A 19618-nucleotide genomic window follows, 5' to 3' on the forward strand; every position below is an offset into this window, starting at 1 on the left:
ACCCCCCCCACTCTGTACCTGAGCAGTGACCACACTGAGCACTGTTACCCCCCCCCACTCTGTACCTGAGCAGTGACCACACTGAGCACTGTTACCCCCTCTCTGTACCTGAGCAGTGACCACACTGAGCACTGTTACCCCCCCACTCTGTACCTGAGCAGTGACCACACCTGAGCACTGTTACCCCCCACTCTGTCCCTGAGCAGTGACCACACTGAGCACTGTTACCCCCCCACTCTGTCCCTGAGCAGTGACCACACTGAGCACTGTTACCCCCCCACTCTGTACCTGAGCAGTGACCACACTGAGCACTGTGACCCCCCCACTCTGTACCTGAGCAGTGACCACACTGAGCACTGTTACCCCCTCTCTGTACCTGAGCAGTGACCACACTGAGCACTGTTACCCCCCCACTCTGTACCTGAGCAGTGACCACACCTGAGCACTGTTACCCCCCACTCTGTCCCTGAGCAGTGACCACACTGAGCACTGTTACCCCCCCACTCTGTCCCTGAGCAGTGACCACACCTGAGTGCTGTGACCCCCCCCACTCTGTACCTGAGCAGTGACCACACTGAGCACTGTGACCCCCCACTCTGTCCCTGAGCAGTGACCACACTGAGCACTGTTACCCCCCCGACTCTGTCCCTGAGCAGTGACCACACTGAGCACTGTTACCCCCCCCACTCTGTCCCTGAGCAGTGACCACACCTGAGTGCTGTGACCCCCCCCACTCTGTACCTGAGCAGTGACCACACTGAGCACTGTGACCCCCCCCACTCTGTACCTGAGCAGTGACCACACTGAGCACTGTGACCCCCCACTCTGTCCCTGAGCAGTGACCACACTGAGCACTGTTACCCCCCCGACTCTGTCCCTGAGCAGTGACCACACTGAGCACTGTTACCCCCCCCACTCTGTCCCTGAGCAGTGACCACACCTGAGTGCTGTGACCCCCCCCACTCTGTACCTGAGCAGTGACCACACTGAGCACTGTTACCCCCCACTCTGTACCTGAGCAGTGACCACACTGAGCACTGTTACCCCCCACTCTGTCCCTGAGCAGTGACCACACCTGAGTGCTGTGACCCCCCCCACTCTGTACCTGAGCAGTGACCACACTGAGCACTGTGACCCCCCACTCTGTCCCTGAGCAGTGACCACACTGAGCACTGTTACCCCCTCTCTGTACCTGAGCAGTGACCACACTGAGCACTGTTATCCCCCACTCTGTCCCTGAGCAGTGACCACACCTGAGTGCTATTACCCCCCACTCTGTACCTGAGCAGTGACCACACTGAGCACTGTTACCCCCCCCCACTCTGTCCCTGAGCAGTGACCACACTGAGCACTGTTACCCCCCCCACTCTGTACCTGAGCAGTGACCACACTGAGCACTGTTACCCCCCACTCTGTCCCTGAGCAGTGACCACACTGAGCACTGTTACCCCCCACTCTGTACCTGAGCAGTGACCACACCTGAGTGCTGTTACCCCCCACTCTGTCCCTGAGCAGTGACCACACTGAGCACTGTTACCCCCCCACTCTGTCCCTGAGCAGTGACCACACCTGAGTGCTGTGACCCCCCCCACTCTGTACCTGAGCAGTGACCACACTGAGCACTGTTACCCCCCACTCTGTCCCTGAGCAGTGACCACACCTGAGTGCTGTGACCCCCCCCACTCTGTACCTGAGCAGTGACCACACTGAGCACTGTTACCCCCCACTCTGTCCCTGAGCAGTGACCACACCTGAGTGCTGTGACCCCCCCCACTCTGTACCTGAGCAGTGGCCACACTGAGCACTGTTACCCCCCACTCTGTACCTGAGCAGTGGCCACACCTGAGCACTGCCCGTTACCCCCACCCCCACCCCCAGCTGCCCTGTCCCCGGCCAGCACCGCACCTCTCCGAGCCCCTTCTCTTCCCTGGAGCCCTGAGAGGCCGGAGGAGCTGGGCCCAGCGCCCTCGTCCCTGTGCCTGGGGCAGCTCCAGAAATCCCCATGGCAGCCCGGCCAGGGCGTCTCTCGGTCACCACAGGGCAGCCCCGGGCAGCCGAGGCCAGGACAGCGGCGGAGGCCGAGCTCTAACAGCAGAGCTGGGACTGCAACGTGGGCCCACCCTGCCTCCCCCACACCACCCCTTCGGCCTGCCCGAGACCCTCCCTGCAGCCCTGCACACCCACCCTGTCCGGTGCAAGGGAAACCCAGCACTGCAGTAACCAGCAGGGCTGCGGCAGCCGGCAACGCCGACACTGCTCACCGATTATGAGGTCGTTACAAGAAATCAGCTGGGCTGACACGCCCACCCCCGTCCTGCACCTGACACAGGAAGCGGGCAAGGAAGTGGGCAGCACTCAAGCCCCACCTTGCCCATGAATATTCAAATAAGCCCAACCCACCCTTTATGAATATTTAAACACGCTAAACATGGTGTTCTATGAATATTTGAATAACAATGACATAAACCCCGCCCTTATGAATATTCAAACAAGTATCAAACCAATACCCACCCTCTATGAATAATCAAATAAGCCCCACCCAAAGCCAATCCCAATGAGTATTCAAATCTCAACCCAAACTTGCTCTATGCATATTCAAATAAGTTCAGCCATGCCCCTTGTGAATATTCAAGATCCCCACCCAACACAGTTCCTATGAATATTCAAAGATTCAACTCAAACTCCACCCTTTATGAATATTCACATTCCATGTTATGAATATTCAAATAAGCATAAACCCAAATCCTGCCCCTTATGAATTTTCGTGTTCCCAACAAGCCCGCAACCCAAACCACACCTCTATGAATATTCAAATAAGCCCCACCCAAAGCCGATCACAATGAATATTCAAATGAGCATAACCCAAACCCTACTCTCTATGAATATTCAAACGAACCCACTGCAGGCCCCTCCCCCAAGCCTCCTGGATACAGCTGTGCACTGATGTCCCATGCAAACCTGACCCAGCCACAGCTGCACGGGGCAACTGGGGTGGGGGGCAGGGCAGAGGCTGGGCCCAGACACGGGGCTGAGGGCTCCAGCTGGCCCTGTCTGGCCCTGCCGCGACCCCACCACCCAGCTGCTTTGCTAATTCTGAGTGTCCCTGGGATGACGCTGGTCAGGCGCCCCCCAACCCAGCTGAACCAGCATGGCTGGGAGACCAGAGGGAAGCGGCTGTCCCAGGTGCCCCTCGGTCACCAGGGCCCGGGCCTGGCGAGGTCACGGGCTCAGTTCCTCTGTGCCATGGCCAGACACCTCACACCTGCGGCCGCTGAGGTCACAGGCTGCACAGGCGCACCCCCACCCCAGGAAACGAGTGAAACGGCCGCGATGGAGGGCCCAGGCCAGCCCAGGGAGGGTGGGCGCCTGCCCAGGCTGCAGGGAAGGGGCGAGCGCAGAGGTGGGGGGCAAGGGCAGAGGTTGGGGGGGGCAGAGCAGAGGTGGGGGGAGAGCAGAGGCGCGGGGGGAGAGCAGAGGTGTGCGGGGAGAGCAGAGGTGCGGGGAGAACAGAAGCTGGGGGAGAGCAGAGGTGGGGGGAGGGCAGAGGTGGGGGCAAGAGCAAAGGTGGGGGGAGGGCAGAGGCGTGGGGGGAGAGCAGAGGTGGGGGAGAGCAGAGGTGGGGGAGGGCAGAGGTGGGGGAGGGCAGAGTTGGGGGAGAGCAGAGGTGGGGGGAGAGCAGAGGTGGGGGAGAGCAGAGGTGGGGGGAGAGCAGAGGTGGGGGAGAGCAGAGGTGGGGGAGGGCAGAGGTGGGGGGAGGGCAGAGGTGGGGGAGAGCAGAGGTGGGGGGAGAGCAGAGGTGGGGGAGGGCAGAGGTGGGGGGAGAGCAGAGGTGGGGGGAGAGCAGAGGTGGGGGAGAGCAGAGGTGGGGGAGGGCAGAGGTGGGGGGAGAGCAGAGGTGGGGGAGGGCAGAGGTGGGGAGGGCAGAGGTGGGGGAGAGCAGAGGTGGGGAGAGCAGAGGTGGGGGAGAGCAGAGTTGGGGGAGGGCAGAGGTGGGGGGAGCAGAGGTGGGGGAGGGCAGAGGTGGGGGGAGAGCAGAGGTGGGGGAGGGCAGAGGTGGGGGGAGAGCAGAGGTGGGGAGGGCAGAGCTGGGGAGGGCAGAGGTGGGGGGAGAGCAGAGGTGGGGGAGGGCAGAGGTGGGGGGAGAGCAGAGGTGGGGGGAGGGCAGAGGTGGGGGAGAGCAGAGGTGGGGGGAGAGCAGAGGTGGGGGAGGGCAGAGGTGGGGGGAGAGCAGAGGTGGGGGAGGGCAGAGGTGGGGGAGAGCAGAGGTGGGGAGGGCAGAGCTGGGGAGGGCAGAGGTGGGGGGAGAGCAGAGGTGGGGGAGGGCAGAGGTGGGGGGAGGGCAGAGGTGGGGGAGAGCAGAGGTGGGGGGAGAGCAGAGGTGGGGGAGGGCAGAGGTGGGGGGAGAGCAGAGGTGGGGGAGGGCAGAGGTGGGGGAGGGCAGAGTTGGGGGAGAGCAGAGGTGGGGGGAGAGCAGAGGTGGGGGGAGCAGAGGTGGGGGAGGGCAGGGGTGGGGGAGAGCGAGGCGCGGCTCCGGCTTCCGTCAGTGCTTTATTGAGGACGCAGGGCCCCTGGCTGAGCGAGGGGCGGGGCGGGGCGGGGCGGGGCTCAGCCCGAGTGGCCGCTTTTGCTCTTCAGGGACCAGATCCTGGACAGGCGGAACTTGGACTTCTTCCTCTGCAGGCCTGGGGGGCGGGCAGCGGTGAGGCCGCGGGCAGGGGTGAGGCCGTGCCTGGTGCCCCGCGCTCCCAGCCCCCGGGCCCGGGCCCCCGCCCCAGCTCACCCAGCCCCTGGATGAGGTCCTGCAGCACCTGGTCCTCCTCCTGCTCCCTGCGGGCGGACGTGGGATGAGTGAGGGGGCGGAGCGTGAGCAGCGGGAGGGGCGGGGCGGGGTGTGAGCTCACAGGGCAGCCCGGCCCCGCCCACCTGAGCCGGTCCTGGTCCAGGAGGTCGATGATGTCACTGCGGTCATTCACGGTGCTCAGGTACTGGGTCAGCAGCTCCTGCTCCCGCTGCCGGTCGCCCAGGGACTTCAGCCCCTCTGCAGGCAGCGGGGAGGGGCTGTCAGTGGGGGCGTGGGAGGGGTCTCCGTCCCAGTGCCCAGGGGCGGAACGGCTGTGACCACCGCGCTGGGACCCTCCCCTCCCCTCCCCCACCACGTGGCCCTGGGTGCCACGGTGCAGGGTCCCACTCCAGGGAAGGACACGTGGGGGCTGCAGGGACCGGGCCACCCCAGGCACCCCAGGCCAGGGAGCAGTCACCGCTGGCCGCCACTGGCCCACCGAGCCTGGCTCCCGGGGACACCGCCTGGGTGGGCGGCGGGGGACGCACCGGGCTTGGCCATCAGCCGGCGCAGCTGGCCCTCGATGTCCAGCTGCTGCTCCTCCAGGCGCTGGTCCTTGGACCTGCGGGGCAGGGGCGGGGGGGTGGGAGGCCCGGCCCGGCTGGCCCGGCCCGGCTGACCCGGCCCGGCCGCCCGCCCCCGCGCCGCCCGGCCCTCACTTGTACATCAGCTCCGACTCCAGCCTCAGCAGCAGCTGCTTCTCGTGGATGAGCTGGAACCAGTCCACCATGAGGCCGTCCTCCGTGTCATCTGCGGACGGGAGCCAGGTGTGCCGAGGGCGCCCGGTGCGGCGGGCCGGGCCGGCGGGGCGGGGGGCGGCCACTCACCGCCCTCGGCCGCCCGCAGCCGCTTCTCCAGCTCCACGCCCCTGAGCTCCAGCGCGTCCAGCTGCCGCTCGATGTCCAGCTGCTGCTGCTGGATCTCCTCCTCGGGGACGTAGCCGGGGTGCAGCTGGGGTCACACAGGGGTGAGCAGCGGCCAGGACCGGGCCCCCACGGCCCCCACGCCCGCCCGGCCACTCACCCGCACGGGGGACGTCACAGAGGGGGCAGCGGCGGTGGCTGGGCCCAAGGACCTCCCTGGGGTAGAGAACCGGCAGAGTGGGCTCCTGGGCCCAGGGCCACCTGGACGTGGCCAGAGGGGGTCTGAGCCCTCCCAGCCCCCACCTCCAGTGTCCCCTTCCCCAGCCCCACGGCGCCCAGTGGAGCACCACAGATGGACCCCGCCCCCACCCCGCCCCCGGTCGGCAGCTCCAGGCACCCCAGCCCACGAGCAAGCCTTGCACTGGCTCCAAGGGCTGTGTCCAGTCCTCCACCCGACCCAGGAGTTAGGGCCTGTGCCATCAAGGCTCCCCCCACCCGACTCTGGCCCCCAGTGAGCTCCTATGCACCCTGCAGAGCCCCGGGCACCCCCAGGATGCAGTGGCCGGCTGCCCCGCCCACCCCGCCCACCCCCAGGGACCTGCCCTGTTCCTCCTTCCTGCTCGAAGCCGGGGCTCCCTGTCCTGAGGGCTCAGACTGCAGCCAGTCGGCAGAGACGTCGAGGCTGGCAGGCACGGTCAGTTTCCTCCGCTGGGACACGGAGGGGGATGCGGCTGGCGGCGCGGGCCGGGGAGGGGCTGGGGAGGAGACAGCCACCGTCAGCACCTCCCCCGCCACAGGCCTCCTGAGCCCCTGGCCACCTTCCGCCCAGCGTCCACCGGCCCAGTCCAGAGGGCCAGGGACCCTTTGAGGTCACACAGGAAGTGCACGGAGACGCACGCGGGTCAGAAGCGTGAGTGCCGGGAGCAAGCGTGCACTGTGCTGCACACGCACACGTCATACGCATGTGCAGGCGTGCGCAGGCAGGCACACACACCCCTCCGGGGCTGCACCCTGCCCTAAGGGGAGGCAGGGGCCCTGGTGCCCACGCCCAGTACCTAGGAGGCGGGGCCCAGGGCTGGCGGGGCTTGGCGTCCGGTCGGGCCGCACAGGGGTCAGTGTGATCCGGACGTCCCCCTCGGAGCCGCCCGAGACCTTCCTGGGTGCGTCACCTGCCCGCGGCTGCGGCTGCGGCTGCTCCAGAGCCCTGGGCAGGGGCAGGAGGTCAGCCCCACACCCGGGACCCTGCTGGGCCCACAGGTGTGCTGACCCCAGGGCCGCGGGCCAGCCGCCTCCAGGGAGGGCACGGGCTCAGGCGCACCCCCTCCCCAGCCCAGGCCCCGGTCACCAGCATCGATTAGGCACCTGCTGCACGTGCCAGGCACCCCTCAGAGCCCCCCACCCTGCCCTCACCTCCGGGCCGGGCTCCTCCGAGCGTCCACCGGCTTAAGGTGGGCCCTCCACCCCGCAGGCCCGTCCTGGGCTTCCTGGGGGCTGGTGCCTGGGCCTGTGTGAGGACCAGGAATCGGTGACGGGGGTCAGGGGGGGAAGGTGGCCCCACCCCCAACCCGCCTCCTGCAGCTCCCGCCCCGTCCCAGAAGCCCCCACAGCAGCCAGGCACAAGGGCAGGGCATGAACAGGTGGTCCTGGGGGCGCTGCCCCCACTCCATGAGCACGGGGTGAGGGGGCACGCCGAGGGGGGCGGCTGTGGAAGCGGGAGGCAGCCTGGACACCGAGCAGACCCTGGGCAGGCGGGGGTGACCCCCTGCACCCAGGCCCACCCGCCCCTTACCCTGTGCTGTCGGGGGCTCCGGCCTCGTCCCTGTGGGCACAGCCGCGTGCCCCCTGCCCGCCCGGGGCGAGGGGGATGCTGTCGAGGGGTGGCCCACACTCACAGGGGCTGGTGGCTCCGTCCTTGTCGCTGGGCGGGGGGCCTGGGGCGGAGGCTTGGCAGGGGGGCTGCCTTCCGTTTTGGGATGGGGATTCGGGGCAGAGCAGGTGGCTGGGGAGGGCCTGTGGGCGGGGGTGCAGGCGTCAGGCCCCAGGCCCTCCCCCTACCACCCCGGGCAGAAGCCCCCCTGCCCATGCCGCCCGGTTCCCAGTGAGGGGCGAGGGGCGGCCTCGGCACAGGCGCGGGTGTCGGATTTCACCAAATCCCGGGTCAGCGGAGATGGCGGTGTCCCAGCCAGGGCCAGGGCGGACATCGCCCTGGGTGCCCAGCTCCGTCCCAGGGGACTCAGGGCTCGGGGCCCCACAGCTCCGTGCGCAGGAAGTGAGGCTGGGGCAGGCGGGGCCCGAGCAGGTGCTGTGTCCCTGTCCCCTCTGCTTCCCCCAGTACTGGGCCCAGCGCTGGCCAATCCCCAAAAGGAGCTGGGACCTCCACAGCCAGACCCCCCAGAACACCCTGTCCCCAGTCCCTGTCCCCAGTCCCTGTCCCCAGAACACCCTGTCCCCAGTCCCTGTCCCCCAGAACACCCTGTCCCCAGTCCCTGTCCCCAGTACACCCTGTCCCCAGTCCCTGTCCCCCAGAACACCCTGTCCCCAGAACACCCTGTCCCCAGTCCCTGTCCCCCAGAACACCCTGTCCCCAGAACACCCTGTCCCCAGTCCCTGTCCCCAGTCCCTGTCCCCCAGAACACCCTGTCCCCAGAACACCCTGTCCCCAGTCCCTGTCCCCAGTCCCTGTCCCCAGAACACCCTGTCCCCCAGAACACCCTGTCCCCAGTCCCTGTCCCCAGTCCCTGTCCCCAGAACACCCTGTCCCCAGAACACCCTGTCCCCAGAACACCCTGTCCCCCAGAACACCCTGTCCCCAGTCCCTGTCCCCTGGTCCCTGTCCCCAGTCCCTGTCCCCAGAACACCCTGTCCCCAGTCCCTGTCCCCAGTACCTGTCCCCCAGAACACCCTGTCCCCACTCTGCTGCCTCCATGGCACCAGCGGCTGACAGGTGGCAGCTACAGATGGAGCAGAGACACCCCCACCCCCCAACAAGGGGCAGCAGGCAGCACAGCCAGCCTGGACTGGGGTCTCCTTCCCCCTGGGCCGCTGGAGGCAGAGGGAGGGGTCTGTGGTGGAGCCTGAAGCCCCCAGCAGCCGTGGGGAGGCCGCACACTCACCTGCTGGACACCGCCTCCCCAGGCTCCTCCGGCCCCTCCAGACAGGCCGACCGCGGCCCACCCACGACCCCCCGCTACCTCCTCCCCACAGAGTGCACCCAGGGGCAGGTGCGGGTGGGGCTTCTCCACCGAGCGCCTCCCCAGCTGTTCCCCAGCCCTGGCCCCCGGGGCAGCGGCCGTCGCCCACCTGGCAGGTGCGTGAGTGTCAGCCGACAGCCCGGGCAGGGCTTTCCTGAGGAGGCTCAGCGCTTGCTCCCTGCTGCTGTCCCTGGGAGCGGCGGCGGGGCCGGGGGCTGCCGGCGGCCCCAAGAACTTCTCCTGCGCCTGCTGGGTCCTGGAGGCCAGCGGGGTCCGGGCAGGGGGCCCCGCCGTGCCTGCGGGCTCCGAGCCGGGGCTGGGCCTGAGCTTGGGCGGGACAGCAACCTCTCGGGGTGCTGGTGGCGTGACCGGGCGCGGGTCCGGAGTGCCGGGGGACAGGGCAGGGCGGGAGGCCACCGCCGCCGTGCCCCAGCCGGCCGGGGAGCTGTTGGTTACGCGGACGCTGGCGCTGGTGGTGGCCAGGGGAGTCGACACGTGGACGCGGGACGAGGTGGTAGTTGGAGGCCCAGAGGAAGAGCCCACCGCCGCCAGCCCGTTTGCCTCCTGGGCCTTCCTCGGGGTGCTGAGGGACCCCGAGCCCAAGGGGGCCGCCCCCTGCTGTCTGGGGGCCACACCCCGCAGCGGGGAACCAGAAGAGCTGGCTGCGGGGTGGTGGCCGGCGGAGGTGGGCACGCCCGGCTCTCCGGTGCTGGGGCGTGGCGGCTTGGACCTGCGGGGAGAACGCTGGGCTGGCGGCCACTCGTCCACTCGTCCACTCACTCACCCCTGCCGGGGCACGAGCCCACGGACGCCCGGTCTACCCTGGGCCGGCGACTCATCCCACACACGCCTCCTCTCGGGGGTCTTTGCCCAGAAAGCGCCCACGCGTGTCGGCAAAGGGGCACACGCGCCGGCACGTCGGACGCACGCCCACTCCCTCACAGTCACCCCAAGCCCCGCCCCCGCAGGGCTGCCGCTGCTGCTCGCCTGCAGGAGCCCCCCCCCCCAGCCGGGAGGCGCGGTGGGCGGGGGCTGCCGAGGCAGGCGCGGGCCTACCTGAAGCAGCTGCGGTGGTACAGCTTCCCGTCAGCCAGGTGCCGCTGCACCAGGTGCACGTGCAGGCCGCAGATCACACAGAGGCTGCTGACCAGGCCGCCCACCGACGCCGGGCCCTGCGGGCGCCAGGAGCCACTGAAGCCGCCCACATCCCCGGCGCCCCCGCGGCCAGCGCCCGGCCTCCTGACAGCCCGGAGCCCGCACGCCGACTCCAAGGCCGGGGTCGCCAGCCTGGCCCTGGAGCGGGAGCGTGGGCCCCACTACAGTGGACCGCAGGGCACCTCGCTCCGCTCCCCGAGGGCCGAAGTAGCAGCCCAGGGCCAGCAGGGGGCGCACACTCACAAGTTATCACCGGGTCTCCGCGGGTGCCCCAGCTCCCGCAACCGGCCAGCACTGCCCACCGCACCTCGGCTGGAGCCCGGGGCGGGTCCACACCCTGTCCCACCCGCAGGGTCAGCCTGGGCCTCGGTCTACCCGTCATCCCCACCTGGACGTTAGCCCTGGGCAGGCTCTTGGCCACAGGCAGCGGGGGCCTTGCCCTGACCCCGGGGAACCCCCCAGGGGCCCCGGGGCACTCACAGCCTTTGGGGGTGGGCCCTCAGCAGCCCCATCCTTCCTGGGTTCTCTGGGGCCTGCCGGGGTGGGGGCGGGGGCCGGCTGGGGCGGCGCCTTCTTCTCCGTGGGCTCCTCAGCCGAGTTCCCCGGGGGCCGCTTCACACCAGCGATGCCCCCAACTGGAAACGGGGGTCGGGGGTCGGCAGCCTGCACCCGGCTCCCGCAGGGGTCCCCGTGTGGGGAGGGCAGGGAGGACGCCCTGGCCTGGGCGGGGCGGGGCGGGCGGGGCTGCCCTGCGCCCACACCGGTTCCGGGGATTTCTGGGGCAGCGGAGGAAAGTGGGGTGGGGGCCACCGGGGCCTGCCCTCCCCTGCCCAGCACGGCCGGGCCCACTGGGTCCGAGTCCTGGCACCCTTGCCCTGAGGGTGGGAGTGGGCTGAGGGGGGACCAGGCCCTGACAGGGCCCCGGGACCCCTCCCCCCGCTTCACATGTCAGCCGTGCTGGGCACCAGAGGGCCAGGGGCCAGCAGCAGGGGCGGGGCTGCGGGCCCCAGTGGCTCGGTGGGGGCGGGGCTGTGGTCCCAGCGGCTCGGGGGCGGGGCCCCAGGGCGGGGGCGGCACTCACTGGGGGAGCGGCCGTGGAAGTAGTTGTAGTACTGGGAGACGTAGGTCAGGATACTCAGGCGGTCCGGAACCTTCAGGGCCACCATGTCCTCGGCGTCCAGCAAGGCGGGGATGCCCAGCTTCTCCTCCGCCACGCTGAAGGCCTGGGGGCGGGCAGAGTCCGGGGTCCAGGCTGCAGCCCCCCTCCTCGGGCAGGCACCAGCTCACCGGGGAGGGGTCCCAAGACCAGAGACAGCCCAGACAGGGGCGGCTCAAGGTCCGGCCTCGGCTTGCCCATCTGCAGTGGACGCGCAGTCCTGCCGGGCCTGGGCGGGTTCTTGGGGCCACAGCCCTGGCCCTGGGGTCCTGCCCCACCCGGGCCCTGAGCAGGGTGGACACCTGGCGGGCGACTCAGCCCTCCCTGGGGGCAAGCGGGGACACGGAGGTGGCTGGGCCCCGGGAGCCCAAGCCAGGGGCGGGGGACATCTGATACTGAGCCTGGAGGCGGCACTCACAGAGCCCCTGCTGCACGCGGGCACGAGGCCCCTCCCAGCCGCCACCCCCCGGCTCCCTCCAGTGCAGCTCCCAGGGGCTCCCTGTCCCTGCCCCCACCTCTGAGGTCCCCACTGTCCCTGACTGGGCTGCTCACGGGGACCCGGGTCACAGAGGCCGCCACGGCCCTGCTCTCAGTGCAAGGCCAGGGCGGGGGTCCCCTCCCCCCCACCTCTGCTCAAAGCCCCCCCTTGCAGCCTCCCTTCCCCCCGCCCCCGGGGACTCCCATTCATCTGCCCCCTCGGGGGGGGGGGCCTGCCTGTGGTCACTGCGGTTCTGTCCCCCTCCCAGCCACCCCCCATCACCCGAGAGTCCGGAAAATTCCCCCACGTAAAAGGTCACGGCCTGGCCGCCTCTGCTGGCCGCAGCCCATCTCTCGTCCCTCTTAAAGCAAAACTCCCAGAACACTCGCTGCCCCGGCCGGGCAGGCTCCCCAGAGCCACTGCCCTCGCCCCACACTGACCCTAAACACGGGCCCCCACAGGCCCGCCCCACCTCATCCCTCGGGGCCCCCAGGACTGGCCCTCCCACAGCCACACAGGGAGCGGCCCCAGCCGGTCCTGGCCAGCTGCAGCCGGGCCGCCCCAGCCCCAGAACCATGCAGTGTCCACTCCCCTATGCTGGCCGCGGCACCCCGCGTGCCCCTCAGCGCCCCTAACTTGAGCTCCAATTCTAACCGGTCGGGAAGGTCTGACCCCCAGGGATGCCAGGCCTGGAGCAGGGGCGTGGACGGGCGACCCTTTCAGGTTATTCTGCGGTGGGGCGGGATTCAGACCCAGCGCCCACCTGGGCCCCCACCTCCCACAGCCTTGCTCAGCCTTGGGCAGAGTGGGCTGAGCCCCTGCAGGCCATGGCGGGGGCAGCACCTCCTGCCCCTCATTCCCCCACCAAGGACAGAGGGGGCCCGGGCGGCAAGACCAGAGGCCACTTCCAGGACGTGGAGGTTACCCAGCTGGGAACCCCCGGGACAGAGACTGGGAGTGGGGCACAGGTGCCGGGCGGGGTGGGGGCGGAGCAGGTGGGCTGGGGTGGGGGCGGACGGGGGCAGTGGGCTGGGGGCAGAGGGCTGGGGTGGGGGCCGGGCAGGGGCAGAGGGCTGGGGTGGGGGCAGGCGGGGGGGCAGAGGGCTGGGGTGGGGGCCAGGCAGGGGCAGAGGGCTGGGGTGGGGGCAGGCGGGGGGGCAGAGGGCTGGGGTGGGGGCAGGCGGGGGGCAGAGGGCTGGGGTGGGGGCCGGGCAGGGGCAGAGGGCTGGGGTGGGGGCAGACGGGGGGCAGAGGGCTGGGGTGGGGGCAGACAGGGGGCAGTGGGCTGGGGTGGGGGCCTGGCAGGGGCAGTGGGCTGGGGTCGGGGCGGACAGGGGGCAGTGGGCTGGGGTGGGGGCAGGCGGGGGGGCAGTGGGCTGGGGTGGGGGCCGGGCAGGGGCAGTGGGCTGGGGTGGGGGCAGATGGGGGGCATTGGGCTGGGGTGGGGGCAGACGGGGGCCAGTGGGCTGGGGGCAGAGGGCTGGGGTGGGGGCTGGGCAGGGGCAGAGGGCTGGGGTTTGGGCAGGCGGGGGGGCAGTGGGCTGGGGTGGGGGCGGACAGGGGGCAGTGGGCTGGGGTGGGGGCAGACGGGGGGCAGTGGGCTGGGGTGGGGGCAGACGGGGGCCAGTGGGCTGGGGGCAGTGGGCTGGGGTGGGGGCGGACAGGGGGCAGAGGGCTGGGGTGGGGGCAGACAGGGGGCAGTGGGCCGGGGTGGGGCAGGCGGGGGGGCAGTGGGCGGGGGGGCAGCGGGCTGGGGGGGCAGACAGGGGGCAGTGGGCTGGGGTGGGGGCCAGGCAGGGGCAGTGGGCTGGGGTGGGGCAGGCAGGGGGGCAGACAGGGGGCAGTGGGCTGGGGTGGGGCAGGCGGGGGGGGCAGTGGGCGGGGGGGGCAGTGGGCTGGGGGGGCAGACAGGGGGCAGTGGGCTGGGGTGGGGCAGGGGGCTCACCAGTTTGTTGTTCTCATAAACGTTTTCCTTCTTGAGAGTGCTGAAGTCTCTGGAAGATACAGCGCTCACGTCCACAGCCGCCCGGGGCCCGAGCAGGGGGCAGGCGAGGGGGCAGGGGCCAGGAGGGGCCCCAGGCCCTGCCCAGCACCCCGGGGCCACCAGACGCCCAAGCAGGGGTCAGGCGAGGGGGCAGGGGCCAGGAGGGGCCCCAGGCCCTGCCCAGCACCCCGGGGCCACCAGACGCCCAAGCAGGGGTCAGGTGAGGGGGCAGGGGCCAGGAGGGGCACCAGGCCCTGCCCAGCACCCAGGCAGAGGTGACAGAAAGCAGGCGGGGGCGGGGGGCAAAACGGCCAGCCCAGGGTGGCCAGGACCACCCGGGGCGGGATGGAACACCCAGCTCGGGCCGCCTGTCACTGCCCGCCCCTCGGCTCCCTCACGCTCCTGCCCTCCTGGGGAGTGGGCACGGCCACGTCCTTGCTCAGGGAGGCACATGCGTAGCAGAGAGGCCGCTGCGGGCCACGGCGCTGGGGTCCAGACGCCAGGGACAGACCCTCAGGGCCTCAGAGGGTCCCAGGAGGCTTGCCCAAGCCGAGGCTCCAGGCGACTGGACAGCAGGGCCAGCCCAGGGCACAGCCCCCACCCCCCAGCACCTGGTCCCCGTGCACCCCCCCATATACACACTCCAACACAGCCCGGATGCCCACATCCCTGGTCCGGCCCTGGCTCCCCTCGGATCCGGCTTCCTGCTGGTGCGCGGGGGGGGGGGGGCAGCAGTGACCCGTGGGAGACCCGGATGGAGCTCCAGGCTCCCGGGTCAGCCTGGCCCGGCCCTGGCAGTTGGGGCCTCTGGGGAGTGGGTGGAAGATGTCTCTCCCTCCCTCTCAAGTTTCCCGCCTGAGGGCACGCCCGTGGCCTGTGGGAGGACCGGGGAGCCGGCCACACTGGGCGATACCAGCCCTGCAGGCGCCCGGGTTTGAGCCCCATTTACAGAAGGGCAGACCGTTCCGGGGGGCGGCTCCCCGACATGGAGACCACCGGGCACACGGGCCTTCTGTGCAGGGAGGGGGATGCCCGCTGGCAGCCCCCGCCCCGGGCTCAGAGCGCAGGAGGAGGGGACCAGGCGCCGGGGCCACCACGGCTGCCCAGGGCTGGACCAGCAGAGACCCCCCCCCCTCACCGGACTCGCTCTCTCGGCACGGCCGAAGCGGTGACTCACAGGGTCTGAGACTCCTCCACGGGTCACGGGGTGACCCCGCGCCACGGCTGCCTCTCGCCCTCGCCCCCAGCTCTGGGGGCTCTGGGGGTGCACGCCCCTCCCCCTCCAGACTCCCCGAGGGCTGACCTCACGCTGCCTGTTTTCTGGAACAATCTGCAGCCCTGGGGGGTGGGGAGGGAAAGTCCCTGGCACCTCCAGCACATCTGGAGCTAATCCCAGCCGCCGGGGGCGGGGGCGGGGGCGGATGGAGCTGGAGGGGCTGGAGAGAGGGCTGATGGAGCCGAGGGGCCAGGGCTGATGGAGCCGAGGGGCCAGGGTGTCTGAGTGGACGGACATGGGAAGGGGATGAGGCCGCTGCGGGGTGACACGGGGACACCGGGACGGGCAGGGCCGAGCCCCAGCTCAGGAGGGGCTGGGCAGAGTGGGCCCGGGCGGAGGGCCGAGCCAGGGTTGGTTCTGGGCCGCCCACGTAGGTGGGCTGTGCCCCCGCCCGCCTCCCTCCGGGCAGCTCCGGCCAGCCTGGCAGGGAACAGAGGGCTTCTGTCCCCAGGCAGCTTCCTGCTGACCACAGGCCCTGTGCCACGGAGCCCAGCCCAGTCTGCTCTGACCCCGGAAGGGGGGGGCGCTGCCTCTGGGGCTTCTGGGTGGGGCACCCCATCCAGGCCTCTCCCATGCCCCTGAAGTCTGGGGAGCCACTGCCCCAGGCCGTCTCTCCAGCACCCCCGGTCAGGCCAGCCTCCCATGTGACTGCAAAGGCCCTGAGTGTCCACCCCAGGGAAGGGCTGCCCACCGGCTCCCCACGGGAGCCCGCCCCGCACCGGCTTCTGAGCTGTGACGTCACTGAGGAAGCAGCCCCCGCGGGCAGGCACCCGGAGGCCTCCCTGCAGGACCCCCCGCTCTGAGAGGCACAGGCGGGCTGACCCCAGCCCCGGCTGAGCAGGGGCGCAGGCCTCAGGGACCCCAGGTCTCCGCCCCTCCGGCCGCTGGCCTGGCGCCCGAGGCCTGTCCCCCACAGCTGCTCCCTGCCGGAGGCGGGGGAACGCCCTCCGCACGCGGCAGGAAGCACTTCCTGGTGGCCACAGGTCAGGAAGTCCAGGTGCCGGCTGCCGGGCGTCTCAGGAGCAGGGGTGCTCGGCCTGGGTCTGCGGGGCGGGGGGGCTCACCCCTGTGCCCATCCCTCGGGGCTCCTCCCCGGTCACCACCTCCCCAAGAGGCCCGGCTGCTGGCGGGGGCAGTGGCACCCAGGCGCCCGCCCGGGCCGCTGTGGGGACGTGTGAGTGCCAGCGTGGGCCACAGCGCACGCGGGGGAACAGGTCCCAGCAAGCCCAGACGCGGAGCGGAACCCGGCTGTGTGCCGCGCAGCTCCGCAGGCTGAGCCCGCACCGGGCAGGGCCCTCTCGCCTCCCCCAGCTCCTGGCCCCGGTGCTGCCTCCTCCCCCGACTGCACGCAGGCACCCAGGAACTCCTGCGACCCGGCGTGCCCATCCGCTGCTGCCAATGAGACAGACGGCCCCACCCCCAGGGGCCGAGCTCCCGTGAGGAGAGAGAGAGAGAGAGAGAGAGAGAGAGAGAGAGAGAGAGGAGAGAGTCTTCCATCCGCTGGTTCTCTCCCCAGATGGCTGCAACAGCCAGAGCTGAGCCAGGAGCTTCCTCCAGGTCTCCCACGCGGGTGCAGGGGCCCAAGCACTTGGGCCGTCCTCCACTGCTTCCCCAGGCCACAGCAGAGAGCTGGATCGGAAGAGGAGCAGCCGGGACTGGAACCCGTGCCCACACAGCATGCTGGCACGGCACACGCGGCTTCACCCACCGCGGGCTTCCCCGGCCCCAAGCCACTGCCGCCTGAAATGCTTTGAGTTTTGATTCGCTTAGCTGTGCCCCGAAAGCTGCTCCCGCATTTGGGAGCCAAGGAGACCTGGCACGGTGGCCAGTGCTGGGGACGGGACGCGCACGGACGCCCTGTGTGCACGCTCGGGTGTGTGCGCCCGTGCTCGGCTGTGGGCACGCGCACCAGGTCCTGGACCCGCACAGGAGGCTGCTGGCCCTGTGCCCTGCTCCCCAGGAGCTGCCACACCCGGGACACCCCACAGCCACACGTGCCCCAGCGTCTTCTGCCCCCAAGGGCGAGGGGCAGAGGTCACACGGAGGCCCCAGGTGGCCCCACAGGCCCCCGGCACAACCTCGGGGCTGCAGCACGGCTCTGCCTCCTGGCCGGTGCGGCCGGGGCCTCAGTTTCCCCGTCTGCTTCCAGGGTGGACGCCCGTTTCCAGGAGGGGCCTTAGCTGCGGGTGGCCGTTTCCCGGGTCGCGGGACCCAGCCCAGGGCGTCCAGCTCTGTCCCAGCTCACCCCAAGAACGTTCGTGGAGTGGACTCAGGGCCCACTCTCCACAGCTCCCGGGATAGGGACACCACCGCTTCCACGCAGGGGCCCCGCTCGGCCGCCGCCCCTCCCTCACAGCGCCCCTGCGCTCCCCGGGCGCCGGCTCGGGAGAGGGGCGGGACCCGGCCCCCGGCCCCCGGCCCCCGGCCCCGGCCCCAGGGCCGCACGCACTCACAGCAGGTCAGGCCGGTGGCGGTGCAGGATGGCGCAGAAGGCCAGGCCGTCGCGGAACGACGTGGTCATGTTGGTGATACACACGTCCCGGTAGCCCTCGCACTGCTGCCGGCACCATTGCTGCAGCGCGTGCAGCGCGGCCATGAGGGCGGCGGCGGCCCGGGCCGCTCGCACGGACGCACGGACGCACGGACGCACGGACCGGCCGGCGGCTGAGCTCCAGCCGAGCCGGCCGACGACGGGGAAGCGGCCACCGCCCCCAGCGCGCTCCGACCCGCCGGCCACACCCCCAGGCCACGCCCCCACGCCTCGGCACAGGCTCCAGCCCCGCCAGACCACGCCCCGCGCGCAGCCGGGCCCCGCCCCAACACGGTTCCCGCCCTGGAGAGGCCACGCCCCCACAATGCCCGGACCCCTAGCGGGCCACGCCCCCTCAAGGCTCCGACCCCGGGCGGGCCACGCCCCCGCTCGCTGAGCCGCGCCCACCGCCCGCGTCCCGGGACGGGGCCGAGGTGTGGCCGCCCGGCGGCGCCGCCCGCCCGCTCCCTGCCGAGGCCCGGGTTCCGTCTCGCACCATCCGCGCCCCGCTGCCCGGGCAGTGCAAGGAAAGGCGGGCGACGGCCGGGGAAGCCGAGCTCCGACAGACCGCCTCGGGGTCTCCGCGGGGCTTCCCGGCACGGCGGACGCCGGAGGTTCCTGGGCCTCCCGGTTAGCTTCGTTCCCCAGGCTTCCGCTCCGGGCGTCGTTTTTAAATTTTCTTTCTTGAGAAGCGGAGACGGAGAGGGCGCTCCTCCACGCCAGTCACTGCCCAGGCAGGGCCAGGAGCTGGGAGCCCCGCGAGGACCCAGGGACCTGGGCCGTGCCCGCTGCCTCCCGGGGTGCCCGTTAGCGGGGTGCAGCCGGGGCTGGGCCCCCGGCACTGCCATGTGGGGTACGGGCAGGGTCTCCACCGCTAGGCCAAAGCCTGGTCCTCACGCTAAACATTTGGCACAGCCATCAAGGGCAATGCCCCCACCCCCAGTCTTCTTGGGAACCCTGTGTGTGGCCATCCTCCCCAACTCCCCCCCCCACCGTGGGCTGGACCAACACCAGAAACAGGAGCTGACCCCCCCCACACACACACACACAGCCCCCAGGGCGCGTCTAGAAGTTCTGTAAGTGGCCCCCAGGAGTTGCCTGCTGCCCAGTCCCCGACCGGCCCCAAGGCTCCCCGAGGGGACAAAGGGCAAAGCCGTGCCTGCCCTCAGGGCAGCCGTTGGGAGAACCGGAAAAGCCGGTCTGGAGGGGCGGGGCTGCGTCCTGGAATTGCCTCCCCCCTCAGCCAAGGCCACTAGTGCTTCCTGGGGCACTGAAGAGCCCCCCATCACCCCCAAGGAAGGGGCCGGGATATCCCAGTGCCCCCACCGCTCCCCCTGCCCACTCGGCCCACCCCTGGCCCCCACCCAGCAGCCCAGCCTGGGCTGAGTAGTCCTGCTCCTTACCCGGCTCCCCATGCGTATCACCCGGCCCTGGCCCTGCCTGCGAGCTTGAGCCCACGCGTGCCCCGTGGGCGGCCTGTGCGGTCCCCTCCCCCAGGGGTCGCCCAGACACACAGCGGGCACTCAGTAAGCACAGGGGACACGCTCACACCTGAGCCCACAGGTGAGGCACAGCTAAGAGCTACACAGACCCCCAGGGGAGTGGGTGGAGACCCCAGACTCTAGAAAGCTTAGGGACTGGGCCGGCACACTGCCCGGGTTAGCCTGCTGCCTGCAGTGCCGGCATCCCCCATGGGTGCCCGTTCCTGTCCAGCCCCCTGCTATGGCCCAAGTGGGAGACCCAGGAGCTCCTGGCTTCAGCCTGCCCGCTGCGGCCATCTGGGGACTGAACCAGCTGGGACAAAGGCCCGGCCCCTTGGCTGGACACCTGCAGGAGCTGGCTGAGCAGGGCCGGCCACTCTTAACAATGCCAGCGGGGCGGGAGTCCACCCCCGGCTCTCGTTTTGCTCGTGGTCCTGACCATGGCCGACCCCACCGCTGCCCTGCAGGTGCCCAGCATGCTGCGGCCCCAGACCCTGGCACCGCTGTTTGCCCCGCGGGGAGGGGCCCCCAGCTCCTCCATTTCTGGTCAACACTGCCGTCCCATGGGGGCCTCTCCTGACCATGCTGTTAAACACCACAGCCACCCCTCCCTCCTTCACTGTCCACCCCCGCTCCTAGCAAGTGCCAAGTATACAGCAGGCAC

At 70.6% G+C, this 19618-nt stretch overlaps 1 protein-coding gene across 2 annotated transcripts; it reads right to left on the reverse strand.

The window, feature by feature from the left end:
• Window positions 1–4529: 4529 nt before the first annotated feature.
• On the reverse strand, window positions 4530–17650 carry MICALL2 (MICAL like 2). Of its 2 annotated transcripts, none has more exons than XM_070064272.1 (17): window positions 17397–17650; window positions 13629–13677; window positions 11131–11272; window positions 10530–10684; window positions 9951–10066; window positions 9004–9624; window positions 7493–7713; window positions 7114–7207; window positions 6759–6907; window positions 6306–6458; window positions 5864–5919; window positions 5668–5791; window positions 5500–5590; window positions 5329–5402; window positions 4924–5038; window positions 4781–4827; window positions 4530–4682 (listed from the first exon to the last, which is right to left on the reverse strand). In XM_070064272.1, the coding sequence occupies exons 1-17, from the start codon at window positions 17537–17539 to the stop codon at window positions 4606–4608; spliced, it is 2427 nt and encodes an 808-aa protein (XP_069920373.1). In that variant the 5' UTR covers window positions 17540–17650; the 3' UTR covers window positions 4530–4605. The 2 variants fall into 2 exon arrangements, with proteins under 2 accessions (XP_069920373.1, XP_069920374.1); XM_070064273.1 differs by having other exon boundaries at window positions 5864–5915; window positions 6302–6458.
• Between the last annotated feature and the right edge of the window lie 1968 nt (window positions 17651–19618).

Source organism: Oryctolagus cuniculus, chromosome 19, assembly GCF_964237555.1.
Source record: "Oryctolagus cuniculus chromosome 19, mOryCun1.1, whole genome shotgun sequence".
Classification (NCBI taxonomy): Eukaryota; Metazoa; Chordata; class Mammalia; order Lagomorpha; family Leporidae; genus Oryctolagus; species Oryctolagus cuniculus.

Bases quoted from the DNA above. Each gene is read 5' to 3' on its own strand.
- MICALL2 (XM_070064272.1), bottom strand. From the start codon at position 17,539: ATGGCCGCGCTGCACGCGCTGCAGCAATGGTGCCGGCAGCAGTGCGAG. The intron at 5,591-5,667 runs GTGAGTGGCCGC...TCCCGTCCGCAG, and splicing joins GCTGCGGGCGGCCGAGGGCG to ATGACACGGAGGACGGCCTC. The intron at 4,828-4,923 runs GTGGGCGGGGCC...GTCCGCCCGCAG, and splicing joins CTGGACCAGGACCGGCTCAG to GGAGCAGGAGGAGGACCAGG.